General features: G+C 45.5%; 1 protein-coding gene across 1 annotated transcript in view; it reads right to left on the bottom strand.

The window, feature by feature from the left end:
- Window positions 1-308: 308 nt before the first annotated feature.
- Window positions 309-19,759, bottom strand: part of LOC126249418 (protein artichoke-like) — a 426,659-nt gene continuing 407,208 nt past the window's right edge. The window contains exon 3 of the mRNA XM_049951071.1: window positions 309-746. Within this exon, the coding sequence (XP_049807028.1) occupies window positions 309-746 (438 nt within the window). The remainder of the gene's footprint in view (window positions 747-19,759) is intronic.

Below are 19,759 nucleotides of genomic sequence, written 5' to 3'. Positions count from 1 at the left end.
CACGTTTAATATTTTACTCGGCATTCATCTTCCCGACGGCTGTCGGAACACGCATACGGACCCGCGACACAAATCCTCTACGTGAGTCTCGCCGGAACCGAACTTTTGCATTTCTTTTTCCGTATGGAATAAGCGCCTTCGCTCCTTTTGCCTATGGAACGCAGTAAATTTCCCGCCCTAGTCGATAACTTTGTGGGAAGTGCAGGTGTATTTGGAGCTACGGGTAAAGTTCGAGTTACCAATGTTAACTGGAAGTACACGAGAATTTGTATTACGAGGTTCGAAAAGAATGCCGAGGTATTCGGGTGTCAGAGTCGCGAGCTGAGCGAGGCGTGCCCTAAGGACACGGTGCTCGGCAGCAGCTCGCCGCTGTGGATGGAGAAGTTGCGGTAGCCCACGTAGTCCTGCGGCGCCGCGTCGGCCGTGGCCTGCGCGCGCTGCTTCTTCAGCTTGAGGTAGCCCAGCACGAGCGTCAGCGTCAGGAAGACGACGCAGCCGGTGGACGTGCCGATGATGAGCCCGAGGCGGCGCGTCAGCAGCGGCCACGGCAGCCCGCCGGCCGCCGCCGGCTCCCCGGCCCGCGAAGACGACGTGCGCGCCGATATGCAGCGCCGCGCGGACTCTGTATCCGCGTCTGGCTCCGGCGGCGTCCGCAGCGCCAGCACGCAGACCAGGTAGCGTGAGCCCGCCCACAGCCGAGACACCTGCAGCGACCGCGCCGCCGCGCCCACCTCCAGGCTGCGCTCCTGTCGGGACAACACACCGTCTCACAGCTACATGCAACCAGTTTGTTACATTGCTTTCACCATCTGCATTTAAGTTATACTGCTGGACATTGCACCTGCAACACCAAGAAAGATTATCAATGCGACATTGCAGTGCCTGTTTTATTCTGATGACGATGCACTGCGCCGACCACAGCCGTTACGAAACACAACAGATGAATTCGCAGTTGGAATAATGACTACCATCAACTGTTGACTGGAATGACGACAATGAAAATTTGTGCCGGACCGGATTTCCCGCTTATCGCGAACGCTCGTCTTACCATTTGGCTATCCATGCACAACTCACGGCCATTTGTATGGCCAGACCCAAACTTCCATACGTCGTCAACCATGCGTCAACAATCTGTACTTCCAAATGTCGTCAACCATGCGTCTAAGAACTGTACTTCCATATGTCGTCAACCATGTGTCTACGATCTGTACTTCCATATGTCGTCAACCATGTGTCCACGATCTGTACTTCCATATGTCGTCAACCATGTGTCTACGATCTGTACTTCCGTATGTTGTCAACCATGCGTCTACGATCTGTACTTCCACATGTCGTCAACCATGTGTCTACGATCTGTACTTCCACATGTCGTCAACCATGTGTCTACGATCTGTACTTCCATATGTCGTCAACCACGTGTCTACGATCTGTACTTACATATGTCGTCAACCATGCATCAACGATCTGTACTTACATATGTCGTCAACCATGCGTCCACGATCTGTATTTTCATACGTCGTCAACCATGCGTCTACGATCTGTACTCCCATATGTCGTCAACCATGCGTCTACGATCTGTATTACAGATCGATCTGTATTACAGATCGTAGGCGCATGGTTGACGACATGTAGAAGTTTGGGTCAGGTCGTGAGTCGTGCACGGATAGCCAAATCGTAAGGCGACCGCTCGCGCTAAGTGGGAAATCCGGTTTCGAGTCCCGGTCCGACATAAATTTCCATTGTCGTCATTCCATTCTACAGATGATGGCAGTCATCATCCGCAATTACGAATTCATCTGATGAGATTATGAATGCGTGGTGTCTATTCTTTCGGGAATGTCCGAAAGAGCAGACACCAACCGGAATCTGCAGCTGTGAAACATATTAAGTAAACTGAAGGGGGAGGGGGAGGAAGGGAAGGAACTGCTGAACTCAGCTGCATCGAGACATTATGCGGAATGGCGCTGTAGTTAATGCAACTGTGTAGTAAGCAGGAGTTCCCGGGTTTGAATTCCGCTCCGCACAATATTTTCACTCGTCGCCGGTGATTCCTCATAAAGTCCCTATGCAGCTGACATCAATAGTTCCTTCCATTTGCATTCTTTTCTTACCCCTCCACCTTCAATTTACATAACCAAGAAAGATACTGCTACCAACGTATCCCAAAACACATAAAAACGGAATTTTTCCATGGTTCATACCTCGGGTTCTCTTGGCGATAGAAAGGTGGGGATCAAGTGTGTTGGTTGGCCCTAGGCCTAGGAACCATATGTACACCCAACAGCAGGATAGTCTTACTGTAACTATCTTACAGTACAGGGTGAAAATTTGAATGTTACACACTTTCTCGAGCTTAGGTAAACGGAGCTCATCAAATCTGTGTGAAATCTTATGGGACTTAACTGCTAAGGTCATCAGTCCCTAAGCTTACACACTACTTAACCTAAATTATCCTTAGGACAAACACACACACCCATGCCGGAGGGAGGACTCGAACCTCCGCCGGGACCAGCCGCACAGTCCATGATTGCAGCGCTTTAGACCGCTCTGCTAATCCTGCGTGGCAAATGGAGCTAATCCATTGGTTCTTTTTACAGTAGATGTGGTCTGCAGTGCACCTTAAGAGGCTCATGGAGGCACCTTTAAGTTCACTGGTGGCTTCTGACAAAACCAGACAAAAGCTTTTTTAACCAGTTTTTCGCACTCAACATCCGATATTTAAATAACTGACTGCAGCAAATTGCTCAAATTCTAACAGTTTATTTTTTAGGCATTTATCTAGAAGTTCCGTCTTCCCATTTTCAAAACTACGTATCCACTATCGAGAAACACCACAGCAACATGGTTTTTGGGTACCAAAACCGTGCCGTGGACACAGACGGCTATGTACAGCAAATAGCTGAAATATTTACGATATACAGTCTGTTAAGTAAGAGCGTGGATGGCATTACACACAGATGGAAGAAGATATCGCCTTAGTTCTTTCACAGCTCAATAGAGGGAACCTTTTCCTACATGCAGTGCCCATAAAGCGTTAGTTTACTTTGAATTCTTCACTCAGATACACGAGAAGAGAGATGAGTGCAGCAAACTGTCAAAGTCATCCACGTTTTCAAGCAATTTTTAGTGTGTTACACACTTTTGTGCAAATGGCTTTGATTTCCTCATATATTTAGACTCCGCAGCATGACTCATTTCCGGACCCGTGGGGTCACTAAGAGAAACACAGCCTCAAAACGCGACGCGTAAGCTGCATTCAAGTCTCCTCTTATGTATCCCGGTCAACAATTCAAAGCAAACTAATGCATTATGGACACTGCATGAAGGAGAAAGGTTCCCTTTATCAGGCCGAGAAAGAACTAAGGCGGTGTCTTTTACCATCTGTGTGTAATGCCGACGACGCTCTTATTTAACAGACTGTATTCTTAAGATCACAATCTGGAAATATCTTGAAAATTTTCTTGATATATTTATCCGTTTCTGAGATACAGATGATCAAAGTTACCATACATTTACACGTAAAATACGCACATAAAATCCAGTGTGAGACAAAAACGTAGTTTATAAAGTGATGTAGCACTGAAAAATATGCTGTAAAATATCTCCGTTACCATCAGAAGGGTTCCGGGAACTCCTTGTTGTAGTACTGAAGCACATGCAAAATTTTGTGGACATAAAATCCTCTCTTATGTGTAAAATCACATAGTTTTACGTTATTTCAATTTCACATAAGTAAACTATCAACATTTTACTGACCCATAAAGTTCTTTTCGTATGAGTGAGGAGTGAGCCAGCTTAAAAATGATCCTATCCGAGCAGAAAAAGTCTAATGTGCTACCGTTTAAAAGACTGAAAAGTTGGGTACCAGCTGCGTCATTCCACCTTCCTCAGCATCTTTAAAACTTTTCCCAAAAATTTTGGCATGCGAACATATTCCACTTTCTTATGCTGAGAGGGAAGTAAACAGTGCCAGTGGGAGAGAAATAAAGAGAATAAGAGAGCGGAAGTGGGTGAGAGCCAGTGATAGAGAGACAGTCTATGACAATGACGAGGAAGGGAGAGATAGTGACAGTGAGAAGAGGCAGTAGAGTGGGAAGGAGTGAATGAGATAATTGCAGTAAGAGAGAGCAGGATGGAGACAGTGACAGAGACAGGAGACTGTAGTATTAGGACAGAAAGAAGGAGACTTGGGCTGTGACGCAGTAGACAGTGAGAGTTAGAGAGACACAAAAGATAATGACAGGTTGGGCTGAACGAGTGAATGCGAATGGGGAAGTGGGCGTGGATGGGTATGAGCGACTTATAGCGCTGGACTAGTGAGTGTGAGCGAGTTACTGTTAGGGGAAGTTCTGGAACTGACAGCTAAGTTGCGTGTTAAAAAGAGCGCTAATATATTCGCAAGCCAAATTCTTGGGAAAATTTTTAAAGGTGCTGAGGAAAGTACAGGTATCTCAAAAGAAAGTTTATACTTGATGTGTCAAAATAAAATAGAGGTTAAAGTCTATGGACGAAATTTTTATTTATTGTTGAAATATGCAGTTTAGGGACTTACTTCTTAAAAGTAATGTCATTTAAATGAAATCTAGCATGCATACGGCACTCTTCTGAAGATGAACAAAATTTTGCATCACGGCTCGGCATGTAGACACTGGGATGGCTGCCACTTCGCTACGAATATTTTCTTTCAATTGCTCCAGAGAAGTCGGGTTACTGCCAAACGCTTTAGATTTGGCATACCCCACAAGAAAAAAACCCATGGGGCTCAAATTTGGAATGTGAGGGGGTCAATTTATGTCATCGCTCCTGGAGATCAATTTGCTATGGAAAATTTCAGGCCGGCCGGAGTGGTCGTGCGGTTCTAGGCGCTACGGTCTGGAACCGAGCGACTGCTACGGTCGCAGGTTCGAATCCTGCCTCGGGCATGGATGTGTGTGATGTCCTTAGGTTAGTTAGATTTAATTAGTTCTAAGTTCTAGGCGACTGATGACCTCAGAAGATAAGTCCCATAGTGCTCATAGCCATTTGAACCATTTTTTTTTTGAAAATTTCAGGAACTCACAGTATATACACATTGGACGTGTGTGCTGTGGTTCCGTCTTGCTGAAATCATGTTCCTCACATAACGTTGCGCGTTCACTGTAATGAACGACAGCTCTCGTCCTCGAAATACGGGTCAATTATTCCTCGAGCCGATATCGCAGCCCACAGAGTAACTTCTGGTGATTGAAAGGATTTCTCATTTCTGTTTAGGATTCCCTGCTCTCCAGTAGCAGCAACTTTGCTTATTGATGTGATCATTCAGGTGAGGATTAGTCTCGTCAGAAAACAAGACGTTGTTAAATGGAGGGCGCTGAGCCACATCATTAACGAACCGCAATCTTTGTCTGGCATCCTGAGGTTTTAATTCTTTAACCAATTGGATTTTGTAAAGATGGAGTTGAAGGTATTTTCGCAGAATTCGGTGGAATGATGATCTATGCACATTTAAAGAACTTTTGCGCATACGAATGGAGACGTTACGATCGTCACTTCGCTGTGGCCCCGCGGTTCTAGGCGCTTCAGTCTGGAACGGCGCTGCTGCTATGGTCGCAGGTTCGAATCCTGCCTCTGGCATGGATGTGTGTGATGTCCTTAGGTTAGTTAGGTTTAAGTAGTTCTAAGTCTAGGGGACTGATGACCTCAGATGTTAAGTCCCATAGTGCCTAGAGCCATTTGAACTTTTTTGATCGTCACTTGAATGGGTGACCATTCTGTCTGCCGAGCGCTGTTGGCAAGCGGGGTGCACTCAGCCCTTGTGAGACAAACTGAGGAGCTCCTTGATTGAGAAGTAGCGGCTCCGGTCTCAGAAACTGACATACGGCCGGGAGAGCGGTGTGCAGGCCGCATGCCCCTCCATATCCGTATCCAATGACGGCTGTGGGCTGAGGATGACACAACGGCCAGTCGGTACCATTGGGCCTCCATGGCCTGTTCGGGCTGAGTGTAATTTAAGTTTAGGATCGTCATGAATAGACTGATTTACACTCTCCACAGATTCGCCCGTTCTTGATGACTTTGGTAGCACGGATTTCGGTTTGGCCAGCGTAGAACCGGTCTGCTCAAACGTTTTTGATCCACTTCCGGATAAGAGGACCACTCTGGGCAGCATTCACATCATGCAGTTCACGATCGCCGAATCACCGTTTTTATAAAGTTCTAGCACAAAAAATGCACCGTCAGCTTCCGAGACGCGCTCCCTATAGACTGAAATCCTAAAGGCCAAGAAAGCGATGAACGTACCCCTCGCTTTCCTCCAATTTATTCCACATGCCAGAGAGCTCTTCAAACATAAACTTCCTTTTGAGAGACCCTGTAGAATGAGGCAGCTGGTACACCACTTTTCAGTCAGAGTCTTTTAGACAGTGGCATATTCAACTTCTTTGTGCTGGTGAAATTTTACTTATTGTGAGTATACAGTACAGTACACAACCGGCCATTAAAATTGCTACACCACGAAGATGACGAGCTAAAGACGCGAAATTTAACCGACAGGAAGGAGATTCTGTGATATGCAAATGATTAGCTTTTCAGAGCATTCACACAAGTTTGGCGCATGTGGCGACACCTACAACGTGCTGACATGAGGAAAGTTCCCAACCGATTTCTCATACACAAACAACATTTGACCGGCGTGGTCTGGTGAAATGTTGTGATACCTCGCGTAAGGAGGAGAAATGCGTACCATCACGTTTCCGACTTTGATAAAGGTCGGATTGTAGCCTATCGCGATTGCGGTTTATGGTATCGTGACATTGCTGCTCGCGTTGGTCGAGATCCTATGACTTTTAGCAGAATATGAAATCGGTGGGTTCAGAGGGTAATACGAAACGCCGTGCTGGATCCCAACGGCTTCGTGTCACTAGCAGTCGAGATGACGGGCGTCTCATCCGCATGGCTCTAACGGATCGTGAAGCCACGTCTCGATCCCTGAGTCAACAGATGGGGACGTTTGCAAGACAACACTCATCTTCACGAACAGTTCGACGACGTTTGCAGCAGCATGGACTCTCAGCTCAGAGACCATGGCTGCGGTTACCCTCGACGCTGCATCACAGACAGGAGCGCCTGCGATGGTGTACTCGACGAACCTGGGTGCACTAACGGCAAAACGTCATTTTTTCTGATGAATCCAGGTTCTGTTTACAGCATCATGATGGTCGCATCCGTGTTTGGCGACATCACGGTGAACGCACATTGGAAGCGTGTATTCGTCATCGCCATACTGGCGTATCACCCGGCGTGATGGTATGGGATGCCATTGGTTACACGTCTCCGTCACCTCTTGTTCGCATTGACGGCACTTTGAACAGTGGACGTTACATTTCAGATGTGTTACGACCCGTGGCTCTACCCTTCATTCGATCCCCGCGAAACCCTACATTTCAGCAGGATAATGCACGACCGCATGTTACAGGTCCTGTACGGGCCTTTCTGGATATAGAAAATTTTCGACTGCTGCCCTGGCCAGCACATTCTCAAGATCTCTCACCAATTGGAAACGTCTGATCAATGGTGGCCGAGCAACTGGCTCGTCACAATACGCCAGTCACTACTCTTGATGGACTGTGGTATCGTGTTGTAGCTGCATGGGCAGCTGTACCTGTACACGCCATCCAAGCTCTGTTTGACTCGATGCCCAGGCGTATCAAAGCCGTTATTACGGCCAGAGGTGGTTGTTCTGTGCACTGATTTCTCAGGATCTATGCACCCAAACTGCGTGAAAATGTAATCACATGTCAGTTCTAGTATAATATACACTCCTGGAAATTGAAATAAGAACACCGTGAATTCATTGTCCCAGGAAGGGGAAACTTTATTGACACATTCCTGGGGTCAGATACATCACATGATCGCACTGACAGAACCACAGGCACACAGACACAGGCAACAGAGCATGCACAATGTCGGCACTAGTACAGTGTATATCCACCTTTCGCAGCAATGCAGGCTGCTATTCTCCCATGGAGACGATCGTAGAGATGCTGGATGTAGTCCTGTGGAACGGCTTGCCATGCCATTTCCACCTCGCGCCTCAGTTGGACCAGCGTTCGTGCCGGACGTGCAGACCGCGTGAGACGACGCTTCATCCAGTCCCAAACATGCTCAATGGGGGACAGATCCGGAGATCTTGCTGGCCAGGGTAGTTGACTTACACCTTCTAGAGCACGTTGGGTGGCACGGGATACATGCGGACGTGCATTGTCCTGTTGGAACAGCAAGTTCCCTTGCCGGTCTAGGAATGGTAGAACGATGGGTTCGATGACGGTTTGGATGTACCGTGCACTGTTCAGTGTCCCCTCGACGATCACCAGTGGTGTACGGCCAGTGTAGGAGATCGCTCCCCACACCATGATGCCGGGTGTTGGCCCTGTGTGCCTCGGTCGTATGCAGTCCTGATTGTGGCGCTCACCTGCACGGCGCCAAACACGCATACGACCATCATTGGCACCAAGGCAGAAGCGACTCTCATCGCTGAAGACGACACGTCTCCATTCGTCCCTCCATTCACGCCTGTCGCGACACCACTGGAGGCGGGCTGCACGATGTTGGGGCGTGAGCGGAAGACGGCCTAACGGTGTGCGGGACCGTAGCCCAGCTTCATGGAGACGGTTGCGAATGGTCCTCGCCGATACCTCAGGAGCAACAGTCTCCCTAATTTGCTGGGAAGTGGCGGTGCGGTCCCCTACGGCACTGCGTAGGATCCTACGGTCTTGGCGTGCATCCGTGCGTCACTGCGGTCCGGTCCCAGGTCGACGGGCACGTGCACCTTCCGCCGACCACTGGCGACAACATCGATGTACTGTGGAGACCTCACGCCCCACGTGTTGAGCAATTCGGCGGTACGTCCACCCGGCCTCCCGCATGCCCACTATACGCCCTCGCTCAAAGTCCGTCAACTGCACATACGGTTCACGTCCACGCAGTCGCGGCATGCTACCAGTGTTAAAGACTGCGATGGAGCTCCGTATGCCACGGCAAACTGGCTGACACTGACGGCGGCGGTGCACAAATGCTGCGCAGCTAGCGCCATTCGACGGCCAACACCGCGGTTCCTGGTTTGTCCGTTGTGCCGTGCGTGTGATCATTGCTTGTACGGCCCTCTCGCAGTGTCCGGAGCAAGTATGGTGGGTCTGACACACCGGTGTCAATGTGATCTTTTTTCCATTTCCAGGAGTGTATTTGTCAAATGAATACCCGTTTATCATCTGCATTTCTTCTTGGTGTAGCAATTTTAATGGCCAGTAGTGTGTAATGAAACGTGATTAATTTTACGAATGGATGCTTTCTCGACAGAATATACCGATAAAGTTCTCTCGGGCTCGCAGTTACGTCAAGTGGTTTAAAAACCACGAGGTTTGAACCGAGTACTCCTCGGGCATTGACAAGTGGGGACTGTCGTGTGATCGTTGCTGCCATCCTTATATAGCGACTTGTAACGTCACTGCCGGCCGCTGGTGGCCGAGCGGTTCTGGCGCTACAGTCTGGAACCGCGCGACCGCAACGGTCGCAGGTTCGAATCCTGCCTCGGGCATGGATGTGTGTGTTGTCCTTAGGTTAGTTAGGTTTAAGTAGTTCTAAGTTCTAGGGGACTTATGACCTCAGCAGTTGAGTCCCATAGTGCTCAGAGCCATTTGAACCATTTTTTTGTAACGTCACTGGGGCCCAGTCGGGGCCCACGAAAATCATGGAGCCGGCCGAAGTGGCCGCGCGGTTCTGGCGCTGCAGTCTGGAACCGCGAGACCGCTCCGGTCGCAGGTTCGAATCCTGCCTCGGGCATGGATGTGTGTGATGTCCTTAGGTTAGTTAGGTTTAACTAGTTCTAAGTTCTAGGGGACTAATGACCTCAGCAGTTGAGTCCCATAGTGCTCAGAGCCATTTGAACCATTTTTGAAAATCATGGGCCTCGCTACGAACTTGTGACGTCACACTAGTCGGCTTGTCCGCCACACTTCGCGAACGCTCGGCTCGTAGCAGGGCCTACGGAAAATCAATATTTGATGAAATGGTAACTTTGTCGTGTGCTATTGTCATCTTGCATGCATTTAAACGTTCAGTCAAGAATTATTAAACTCGTCTGAAATAGTTATTCGCTCTCCGCCGGAGACGGCTGCTGGCACTCACGAGACCTGAACTGTCACGTGCTGCGACGTACGCGCATGGCCTGCGAGAAAGACAGGCCGCGGCGCGTACGTCACGAAGGTAGTCCTGAACTCGTTCGCTCGCTCAGCTCAGCAGACAAAATGCGTTTCTAAACCTGTGAACTCGCAGCTGGGCGTGTAAGTACTAATAACGAGAAGTGCATCTTCCACTGGAATCTGTTATTATGAAGTCTTGCTGATTATCAGTACTACAGCTAAAATTTAAGATCAGTACTCGATATAAATGGTATTACGAATTGTTTGTAGCATTTAGTCTCTTCTGCTTAACAGTAATCATTACATGCTGGAAGTGGTGCCTTAAGCCGTCGGCACACGGACCGTGCTGTCGAACGTTAACGTTGAGCGTGCCAAGTTCAACGTGCTGCTGAACGCTCAGGAACGATGCGACTTGTACATACGGTACGTGGGCCCGAACGTGGTATACGCGATCGCAACGCACTCCAGCGGCAGTTGAGGGATGTTTCTAGTTCGTAAATCACACTGTTTACTCAACGGGCGCGCGTAGAGTTCCCACGTTAGCTTTATTAAAACGCACATTTCCTCCATCGTCCACGAAAATGGAAGTACCATGTCCAATGAATAAGGACACAGGCTTATAAAAGTCCCGTTACAAACAGTGCGTTACAAATTGGGAATACTTCTCCGCATAAGATAAACATTATTTCATCATTCGCAAATATTAGTAAAAACCCAAGGTCAGTCTTACTTGATCACTGTTCCTACCCAGTAGTAGAATCTTTGCAACATATGAATTACGAAGCGTAAAAGAAAAAGGAGCAAATTATCTTTATACAAGCAGCGCAAGCTGTCCTGTAGATTAAGCCAATCGAACAAAGTCACCCCTCAAAAACAGGTGAACTTATCTTTACATAACATCAAATTTTATAGCATATACTTATGTTACACTAATAATAAAGTATCAGAACCTAATAAAACGCGAATGTTAGGAAAAAAATTTGGAAGTGTTAAGACGCGATCCACTGCCCCAACAAAAACTCATTATTGGATAGAGACCCTACCCATTACGCTATTCTTTTTTTTTTTAATCTCATTCTGTTCGGTTTCCTTCGTTGCATCTGCCCGGGGCGGACGTCGTAAGACATCCGTTTAAGTTCGTTGTTGATCGATTAACTCAGTTTTTTTATTACAGAGGGCAGCTAACCCTCTGACCGAACACGCTTTTTTTTATGTCATTTTGTTCGGTTTTGTTAGTTGCATCTGTTCGAAGTGGACGTCGTAAGACATCCGTTTAAGTTCGTTGTTGATCGAGTAATTCAGATTTTTTATTAGAGAGGGCAGCTAATCCTCTGACCGAACACGCTGAGCTACCGTGCCAGCTAGTTGAACTACCGTGCCGGCGAAACATTTTGTTCCATATTGCCGCTAGAGCAACAACACACTTCTTGTCCATAATCATATTATATTAGTCTTGCTAAAAACGTTAATCGTAGATAATTATGTTACTAATTGAAATTTAATTGTAACAAATTGTACAAAGAACAATGCGTTTTGGGTGGATCTTCGGTGTGTCGCTGACTTAAAATAGCCTACTCTCCTAATACGCAAGTTACAATAATTCTTTCGCCACGAATGTGATGTTTCTCATTATTTTATTGGAACGAATCACACAACTAACAACGGGTTTTCCAGTGATTCTCAATTTGCTGGCGCTCAAAACGGGATATATACATATAGGCTTGAAATGAATGCCAATATGGCGCCTCACAACTCTCTACTGAAGGCGGACAGCGTGCGTTTGACGTAGGTGGCGTTGTGCCATCTCATTGGTCAACGCTCAGACGCACGCTCAGAATATCTGACACGCCAAATATTGTTCTGCACGTTCGGAAAGACTCCCGAACGTGCTATTCCGCGCTATGACATCAGAAACTCGGCACGCTCAACGTTCGGATGCACGGCCCGTGTGCCGACGGCTTTATGCAACTGGTAATCATTTTGGCATGATTTTATTTTATTGTACGCCAGTACAGCCATAACAAAAAATAAGTAGGCCCATGGACTTCCAATCATTATAGGACTAATAACAGTAAGGTTCCATAACATCGGATTCCTGTAGAAGATTCAGTTTTCGTTTGTACGGACACGCCTAGTTACGAGTTAACATGTGCAGAAACGTAGTTTGCTGATTTGAGCGAGCGAGCGCAGGACTACCTTCGTGACGTACGCGCCGCGGCCTGTCTTTCTCGTAGGCCTCGCATGGCCTGCCTCCGTTGTGGGCCTCGTGCCCAGTACAGCGCCATACAATGTAATGGTTTGGTTGCAAGATCATCGCGCCCACTTCAACCTTCCGGTGGACAGGTCCCAAGCTGAACTTAACTGCAGACCACCGTCTGTATTCTAAGTGTTCTTAGAAATTATTACCTCGATCGCTTCTTTTATGATGCTATCTCACAAACCATTTCCCGTTTCATAATAGATGATTCGTCGAACACAATTCGGTGTCCGTTTTCCACAGGATTCTCTGCTACCGCCGATTTCTGAGGATACTGTATGCGGAAACATCTCTCATGCTATAGCAAAGAATGCCCTGGAAAACGAACACCGAACCACATTCGACGAATCATCTATGAAACGGACAAATAGTTTCTGGGACAACATCGTAAAATAAGAGATCGAGGTGAAAATTTCTGAAAACACCATCAACAAAGACAGCGGTCTGCAGTTAAGCTTCGGTCCTGGCCATCGGAAGTTTGAAGCAGGTCCAGCAGACTTGAAACTAAAGCATTACCTTAGAAGGCGTTGTATTCGGCACCAGTGACGACACAAGCGCTAGCGCAGCTGCATAAGGACGACAGCAGCATCTAGTCGGCGTTACCACATAACAACGACCAAGGATAACTCGGTCGGAAGTTTGAGGGTTTTAAACCTCTTGATGAGGCTGGAAGCCCGAGAGAATTTTATCTTGACTAGATCTGTAGGAAATCTGGGGGTCAATGGGATAAGATATTTAGTGCACGGAGCAACAATAATGGCTCTATCACGGATGGCCTTCAAGCCGAACTGAGCTTGGATGACAGACAGGAGTGCATCATTTCGTGCTGTTTCCACTCTACGGCACGGTCTGTCAGTGGTAATGGCTGGAGAGTGCTGGCGTGGCAGACTCTCGGCAACGCGTGACTAGATGCTTTGATTGGATGAGAGAGCTGGAGAACACCCTTACCAGGGCAACAGTGCAACACCCCCTGTATCGAGCCGGCCGTTGTGACCGAGCGGTTCTAGGCGCTTCAGTCTGGAACCGCGCGACTGCTACGGTCGCAGGTTCGAATCTTGCCTCGGGTATGGATGTGTGTGATGTCCTTAGGTTAGTTAGGTTTAAGTATTTCTAAGTTCTAGGAGACTGATGACCTCAGATGTTAAGTCCCATAGTGCTCAGAGCCATTTGATCCATTTGAACACTGTATCGAGGTAGGTCAGGACAACACGGGGAAACAAACGGTCTTAAGTGTGCTGAAACACAACGTCACGGAGACCTCGAAGATGGGGAATAGCCACGCATCTTAATGCGTCAGAAATGTATCGGCTGTAACCCTAATTACCGGCTATGCGAACTAGACGTTATAACCGTATGTATTCAATGGCGCCCGTACCATCATGCAAGGCACTGGCCCGTCTGACGATGACATATCCGATCAGGCAAAGTGATGCTATACACAGCACTGGAACTCGCCTCAAAATGCGACGTGGGACCACTTCTGTGCCCGGTGTTGTTGTTGAGCGAATCACTGTCAGTGCGCCTGTTTCTGCTGTCGAGTTAAGGGAAGCCACAACTAACATCACCGTGCTGACCGTCCGTGGTGCTCCAAACGTCGTCACCTTGTACATGTGGACACTTCTCTTGATGCAAACAAGACCACTTCCTGAATAAAGATAAGTCAGGTGAGTGTACTTTCCTGTACGGCGAGCAAATACTATACCTGTCCTCTCAGGAGCTAGTCACTGGGGCCGCTGAGATGCTGCATGACGTTGTCTATAGGCCTTTGGAACCAACGATTTTTTTATGTGTGGGTGTACATTCTCTCAGTTACACTAATTAATTTTCTGACGTAATTTCAAACGTGTATTAATTAGTTGTTCTATTTGTTACTTAAGCTTATCTGCTCGAGACGCAAACAATATACTGTTGCTAGCAAAATGTAGACAGTTTCAAAAAATGGTTCAAATGGCTCTGAGCACTATGGGACTCAACTGCTGAGGTCATTAGTCTCCTAGAACTTAGAACTAGTTAAACCTAACTAACCTAAGGACATCACACACATCCATGCCCGAGGCAGGATTCGAACCTGCGACCGTAGCGGTCTCGCGGTTCCAGACTGCAGCGCCAGAACCGCGCGGCCACTTCGGCCGGCGTAGACGGTTTAGATATATTACATGAATAGCTATTCCTTACAATTTTTCTCTGATTAGGGAAACGAAAACCACCTCTAAGATTGGTAACGTTAGTTTCGATGATGCAAAGTTTCCTGTATCTAATACCTCTCTTGATTTTGAATTCCCCGTAATCTAATGGTGGCTGTGACATTGCCACATATATTATTGAGTATACGAACGTAAGTCGAATTAATTCCAGTTCCTGAAAGGCTGTTGCAATTTGTGCTCAATGCAATTCTAAAAACCATCTTGTTGCTTTTTATTTAAAATGAATTTATGAAGGTAAGAAAATAACAATTATTTAAAATTCTATAAATGAAATTATATTTAAGATCTAAAATTATTTAGATTGGTTTTGCATCGTTATTTATACTTTAACGTGAACATTCTCCAAATGAGAAACAGCTCTGTTTCATACAAAGCAGAAAGACGTTAGAAACATCTTCCCGCACGCAGGTAAGTGTCACAAGAAAACAAGAAAAAATAGGATTGCGTAAAAAGATGTCTGCACTCTGAAAACTTTTCTCGAACGAAGCCAGCTCTCAGATTTATGGACTTGTTTACGCAACAGTTAAGCTCCGAGTCTCGCGTGGGCGGCCGCACACACAATCGTCTTTCGAGAGTTTCAGTGGGTTTGCAACTGTTTCGCAAAATACGTGTAGCTGCAGTCAGAGCTCTGATAATTTCGCGTGCCAAGTTTTCTGCAATAACTGTGCTTCATGAGCTTATCGATATTGAAAGTGTCTGTTGATGATTGTCAAACACAGTTTTTCTCACAAAAAGTCGACTTATAACTGCGGTATGCGCAGAAACTGAGGTGTACAAACAGTTATCCTACTGTCTATCCTAAACTCATAATCACTATATTAAAAGAAAGGCGTGTGACTAGGGCCTCACATCGGGTAGACCATTCGCCGGGGCCGGCCGGAGTGACCGAGCGGTTCTAGGTGCTACAGTCTGGAACCGCGCGACCGCTACGGTCGCAGGTTCGAATCCTGCCTCGGGCGTGGATGTGTGTGATGTCCATAGATTAGTTAGGTTTAACTAGTTCTAAGTTCTACGGGACTGATGACCTCAGCAGTTAAGTCCCGTAGTGCTCAGAGCCATTTGAACCATTCGCCGGGTGCAAGTCTTTCAATCTGACACCACTTCGACGACTTGCGCGGCGATTGGGATGAAATGATGATTATCAGGACAACACAACACCCAGTCCCTGAGCGGAGAAAATCTCCGACCCAGCCGGGTAGGATTGACATTCTGTCGCGCTGTCCACTCAGCTACCGGGGGGCGGACATCATTATATTCCGAATGGTAGAAAAAAAAGCATTACTGTTCAAAACAAGACTGTCGAACGGAATTATAGAAAATGCTTGGACGTATAAAATTTCGCTGAATGATAACAAAAAAGTAAGAAAATGTGAGACAGAAATAAAATACATATGTAAATTATCATCTACCTGACAGAACGGGAATTTTCACAAAATAAGTATGGCTACTGTAAATTGCGCTTTACTAGACTCCACTGATGCACTCATGTAGGTGTTTTCATACATTTATAAACATCTGATACGTGCAATTATGCACTGTAACCGTTGTTTTTGTCTACTCTAATTTCGATCGAAATACGAATTTGGTGATGCTTTGTAGGAAAGGTGTCAACGAGCTCTTCATTAGGCCCCAACCTTATTTTCTTCTGCCTTTTAGTCAATTTGTGACGTACAAATCACGAAAATATCATCCATAGGGGAAGTCTCTCTGAGTTATGGCGTTAAAACTGCCCTCGATAATTTCAATTACTCTTACATGAATTTCAGACGGTTGTCGACTATTCTATATTGTCATTGCGTTGGTTGGTGGACAAAACCACGATACCTCAATAATAAGCTCATTTTTCTTCCCAAAAGTCTTTGGGCCAGTCGCAAACACTTGTGCTCACAGCTTAAGTTCCGTACACTTGCATCAACATGAAATGTGTTCCCCTAGCCACTGCTCACAGTCTGTGTTAAAACTTGCTCAAGCGTTTCTCCGTTTCACGATGAAACTGAATTTCATCTTCACTGGATATAGCATCATGTATACTTCAGTGCAGTGTTCAGCGCCACACAGTGCCTCTCGGCAAGTCTCTCCATTTGCATGCGCACGGATATATTTTTATCACATGGTTTCCACTTAGATAGCAGTCCCTGTATCGAACATGTTAGTGCGCATTCGTGTAATGAATCAAAATACTGACATTTTTTAAGAAAGAATACTTACTCCATCAGTAAAATAGATATTTTTTCCAGTAATGAAGCGAAATCGTCACACAGTATTGCTGTGTTAGCTGATAACAGCTAGTTTAGAAGCTTGAGACTGCGTGGCGAAACGTGACTTTAATCCAGATTTTTAGCTTTCTATCGAAGTGCTTTATCAACCGAGCTACCCGACATAACTAGTAACAGAAATATAGATTTCTCATTACTTCCCCAAATAACTTCAGTGAACGCTAGGACAGTCCCTTAAAAATGAGATTTTTCAATTCTTTTTTTTTTCAATTTCAATTTCTTGCCACAAATTTTCATATGTTATCTGGAAATTATAAACAGGTCGTACATATTCAATAACCATGGTGACACACAATGATTTATATTTTATATATAGTAATATATTATGTTAACAGCAACCATTGGTAATATTTTTGTAGAAATATGCAGAAAACTGAAAACAGAAAATATAAAAAACGCATGACATCGACGGAATTAACTTAAGTTCCAAGTGAATAACATCCAACGGTGACATACAATGATTTATATTTTATACATAGTAATATATTATGTTAACAGCAACCATTGGTAATATTTTTGTAGAAATATGCAGAAAACTGAAAATAAAAAATATAAAAAACGCATGACATCGACGGAATTAACTTAAGTTCCAAGTGAATAACATCCAACGGTGACATACAATGATTTATATTTTATATATAGTAATATATTATGTTAACAGCAACCATTGGTAATATTTTTGTAGAAATATGCAGAAAACTGAAAATAAAAAATATAAAAAACGCATGACATCGACGGAATTAACTTAAGTTCCAAGTGAATAACTTCCAACTTATAGTACTATATATGTTACTGGCAGAGATTAGCCAATCTTCTGCCCCATCCTTGTTCTCACTAGGCTTGCGTTCTGTGTCTAAGGCTCGCGACGTCGATGAGACTTTAAAGCACAGCCCACACCGAAGTAGGCCGTATCATATCGTTTGATGTTTTCAGAATCTTTAAGAAATAAATGACACAATCGTGCCACGACAATCCGATGGCATAGCTTCATCAGGCGTTTGTACATTAACTTCTGTTTTATATGAGCAAAGGTTTTTTTCAATTAATATGTGATTTAAATTCTTCCAATATGTTCCCTGCCTGGCTGAAGCAATGACTGTGCACTTCTAATAAGGATAAAAAAATTATGTACTTAATGCTGGCATAGCTTGAGCAGGCGTTTGTACATTAACTTCTGTTTTATACGAGAAGAGGTTTTTTCAATGAATATGTGATTTAAATTCTTCCAACGTATTCTGCCTGGTTGAAGAAATGACTGTGCACCTCGAATAAGGATAAAAAAATTATGTACTTAATGCGCAGCTGCGTCATGTCAGAGGCCAGTAGTGAAACCTTTAACAACTGTGGTTGTGGCTCCAACAGAGAACGTTAGAAATAGTGTTTCTGAGTCGCATGGTGCATATGACTGCAAGTGAAAGAATGCAGCAAATACTCAAATATTCCGAGTATAAATGTAGGTTTCTCAGCCACACGCTTCATTTGCCTTTCCTGATTTCTACTGTCGGTACATACGAGGTGCGACAATACAGTAATGTGATTTTCTTTACAAGATGTGGCAACCCTGCAGGCTTGTGTAAGCACAATATCTTTGACCTTGGTCTATGAGCTGCTTCTAGTCCAAGCGGCACATCGATGCAACTGCTCAGTCGTGAGTTGTGCTGTAATAAGTTAACCCTTGTTTGTGTCTCTCGTCACGGAAATGGAACTGCATAATACTGCGCAATGGTATGCCATTTCTTTTTGCGTTAAACTGGTAAAAACGCGACGACAACTTACGGTAAGCTTCAGAAAGCTTTTAGAGAGGAGGTTATGTAAAGAGCTCAAGTTTTTCATTGGCATAAAATGTTTAGTGAAGACAGAACGAATGTTGAAGATGAAGACCGCAGTGGACGACCATCAACCTCATGGACGGATGTCAACTTGGCCAGGGTGCGTGAACTCATACGATCTGATCGAAGATTATCCTTGAAAATGATTGCAGAAGAACTGAACATCAATCGAGAAAACGATTGCCGGCCGCGGTGGCCGAGCGGTTCTAGGCGCTTTAGTCCGGAACCGCGCGACTGATAAGGTCGCTGGTTCGAATCCTGCCTCGGGCATGGAGGTGTGTGATGTCCTTAGGTTAGTTAGGTTTAAGTAGTTCTAAGTTCTAGGGGACTGATGACCTCAGATGTTAAGTCCCATAGTGCTCAGAGCCATTTGAACCATTTTTGAGAAACGGTTCGTCTAATAATAACTGAAGATCTTGGTACGAGAAAGATTTGTGCTAAAATGGTCCCCAAAAATCTCACACCACAACAGCGAGAAACACGGAAAAATGTGGCAGACGATCTGTTAGAGCAAACGGAAATCAATCCAGAATTGTTGAGCCGTGTTATCGCTGGTGATGAAAGTTGGTTTTTTCAGTACGATCCAGAGACAAAGCGCCAAAGTTCGCAATGATGCTCAAAGTGATCACCCAGGCCAAAAAAAAAGCTCGCATGTCAAAATCAAAAGTGAAATGCTTGCTTGTGTGCTTCTTTGTTTCCAAGGGAATTGTTCAAAAAGAGGGGGTGCCTCCTGGACAAACAGTTAACCAATATTACTTCAAAGAAATTTTGGAAAGACTTCGTAAAAGCGTTCTTTGTGTCCATGCCAACATTGCTGATAATTGGATTCTGCATCACTATAATGAGCCATCCCATATTGCTCTGTCAGTACTGCAACTTTTAACCTCAAAACAAATTTCAGTACTACCACAGCCACCTTATTCGCCAGATATCACTCTGTGCGACTTTTTTCTATTTCCAAGAGTCGAAACGGCGGTCAAGGGACCCCATTTTCAAACAACATAAGATGTCCAAAAAG

Source organism: Schistocerca nitens, chromosome 3 (assembly GCF_023898315.1).
Source record: "Schistocerca nitens isolate TAMUIC-IGC-003100 chromosome 3, iqSchNite1.1, whole genome shotgun sequence".
In the NCBI taxonomy this organism is placed as follows: domain Eukaryota; kingdom Metazoa; phylum Arthropoda; class Insecta; order Orthoptera; family Acrididae; genus Schistocerca; species Schistocerca nitens.
The sequence above is the reverse complement of the archived record's forward strand: the minus strand, read 5'-3'. Positions and strand labels throughout refer to the sequence as shown.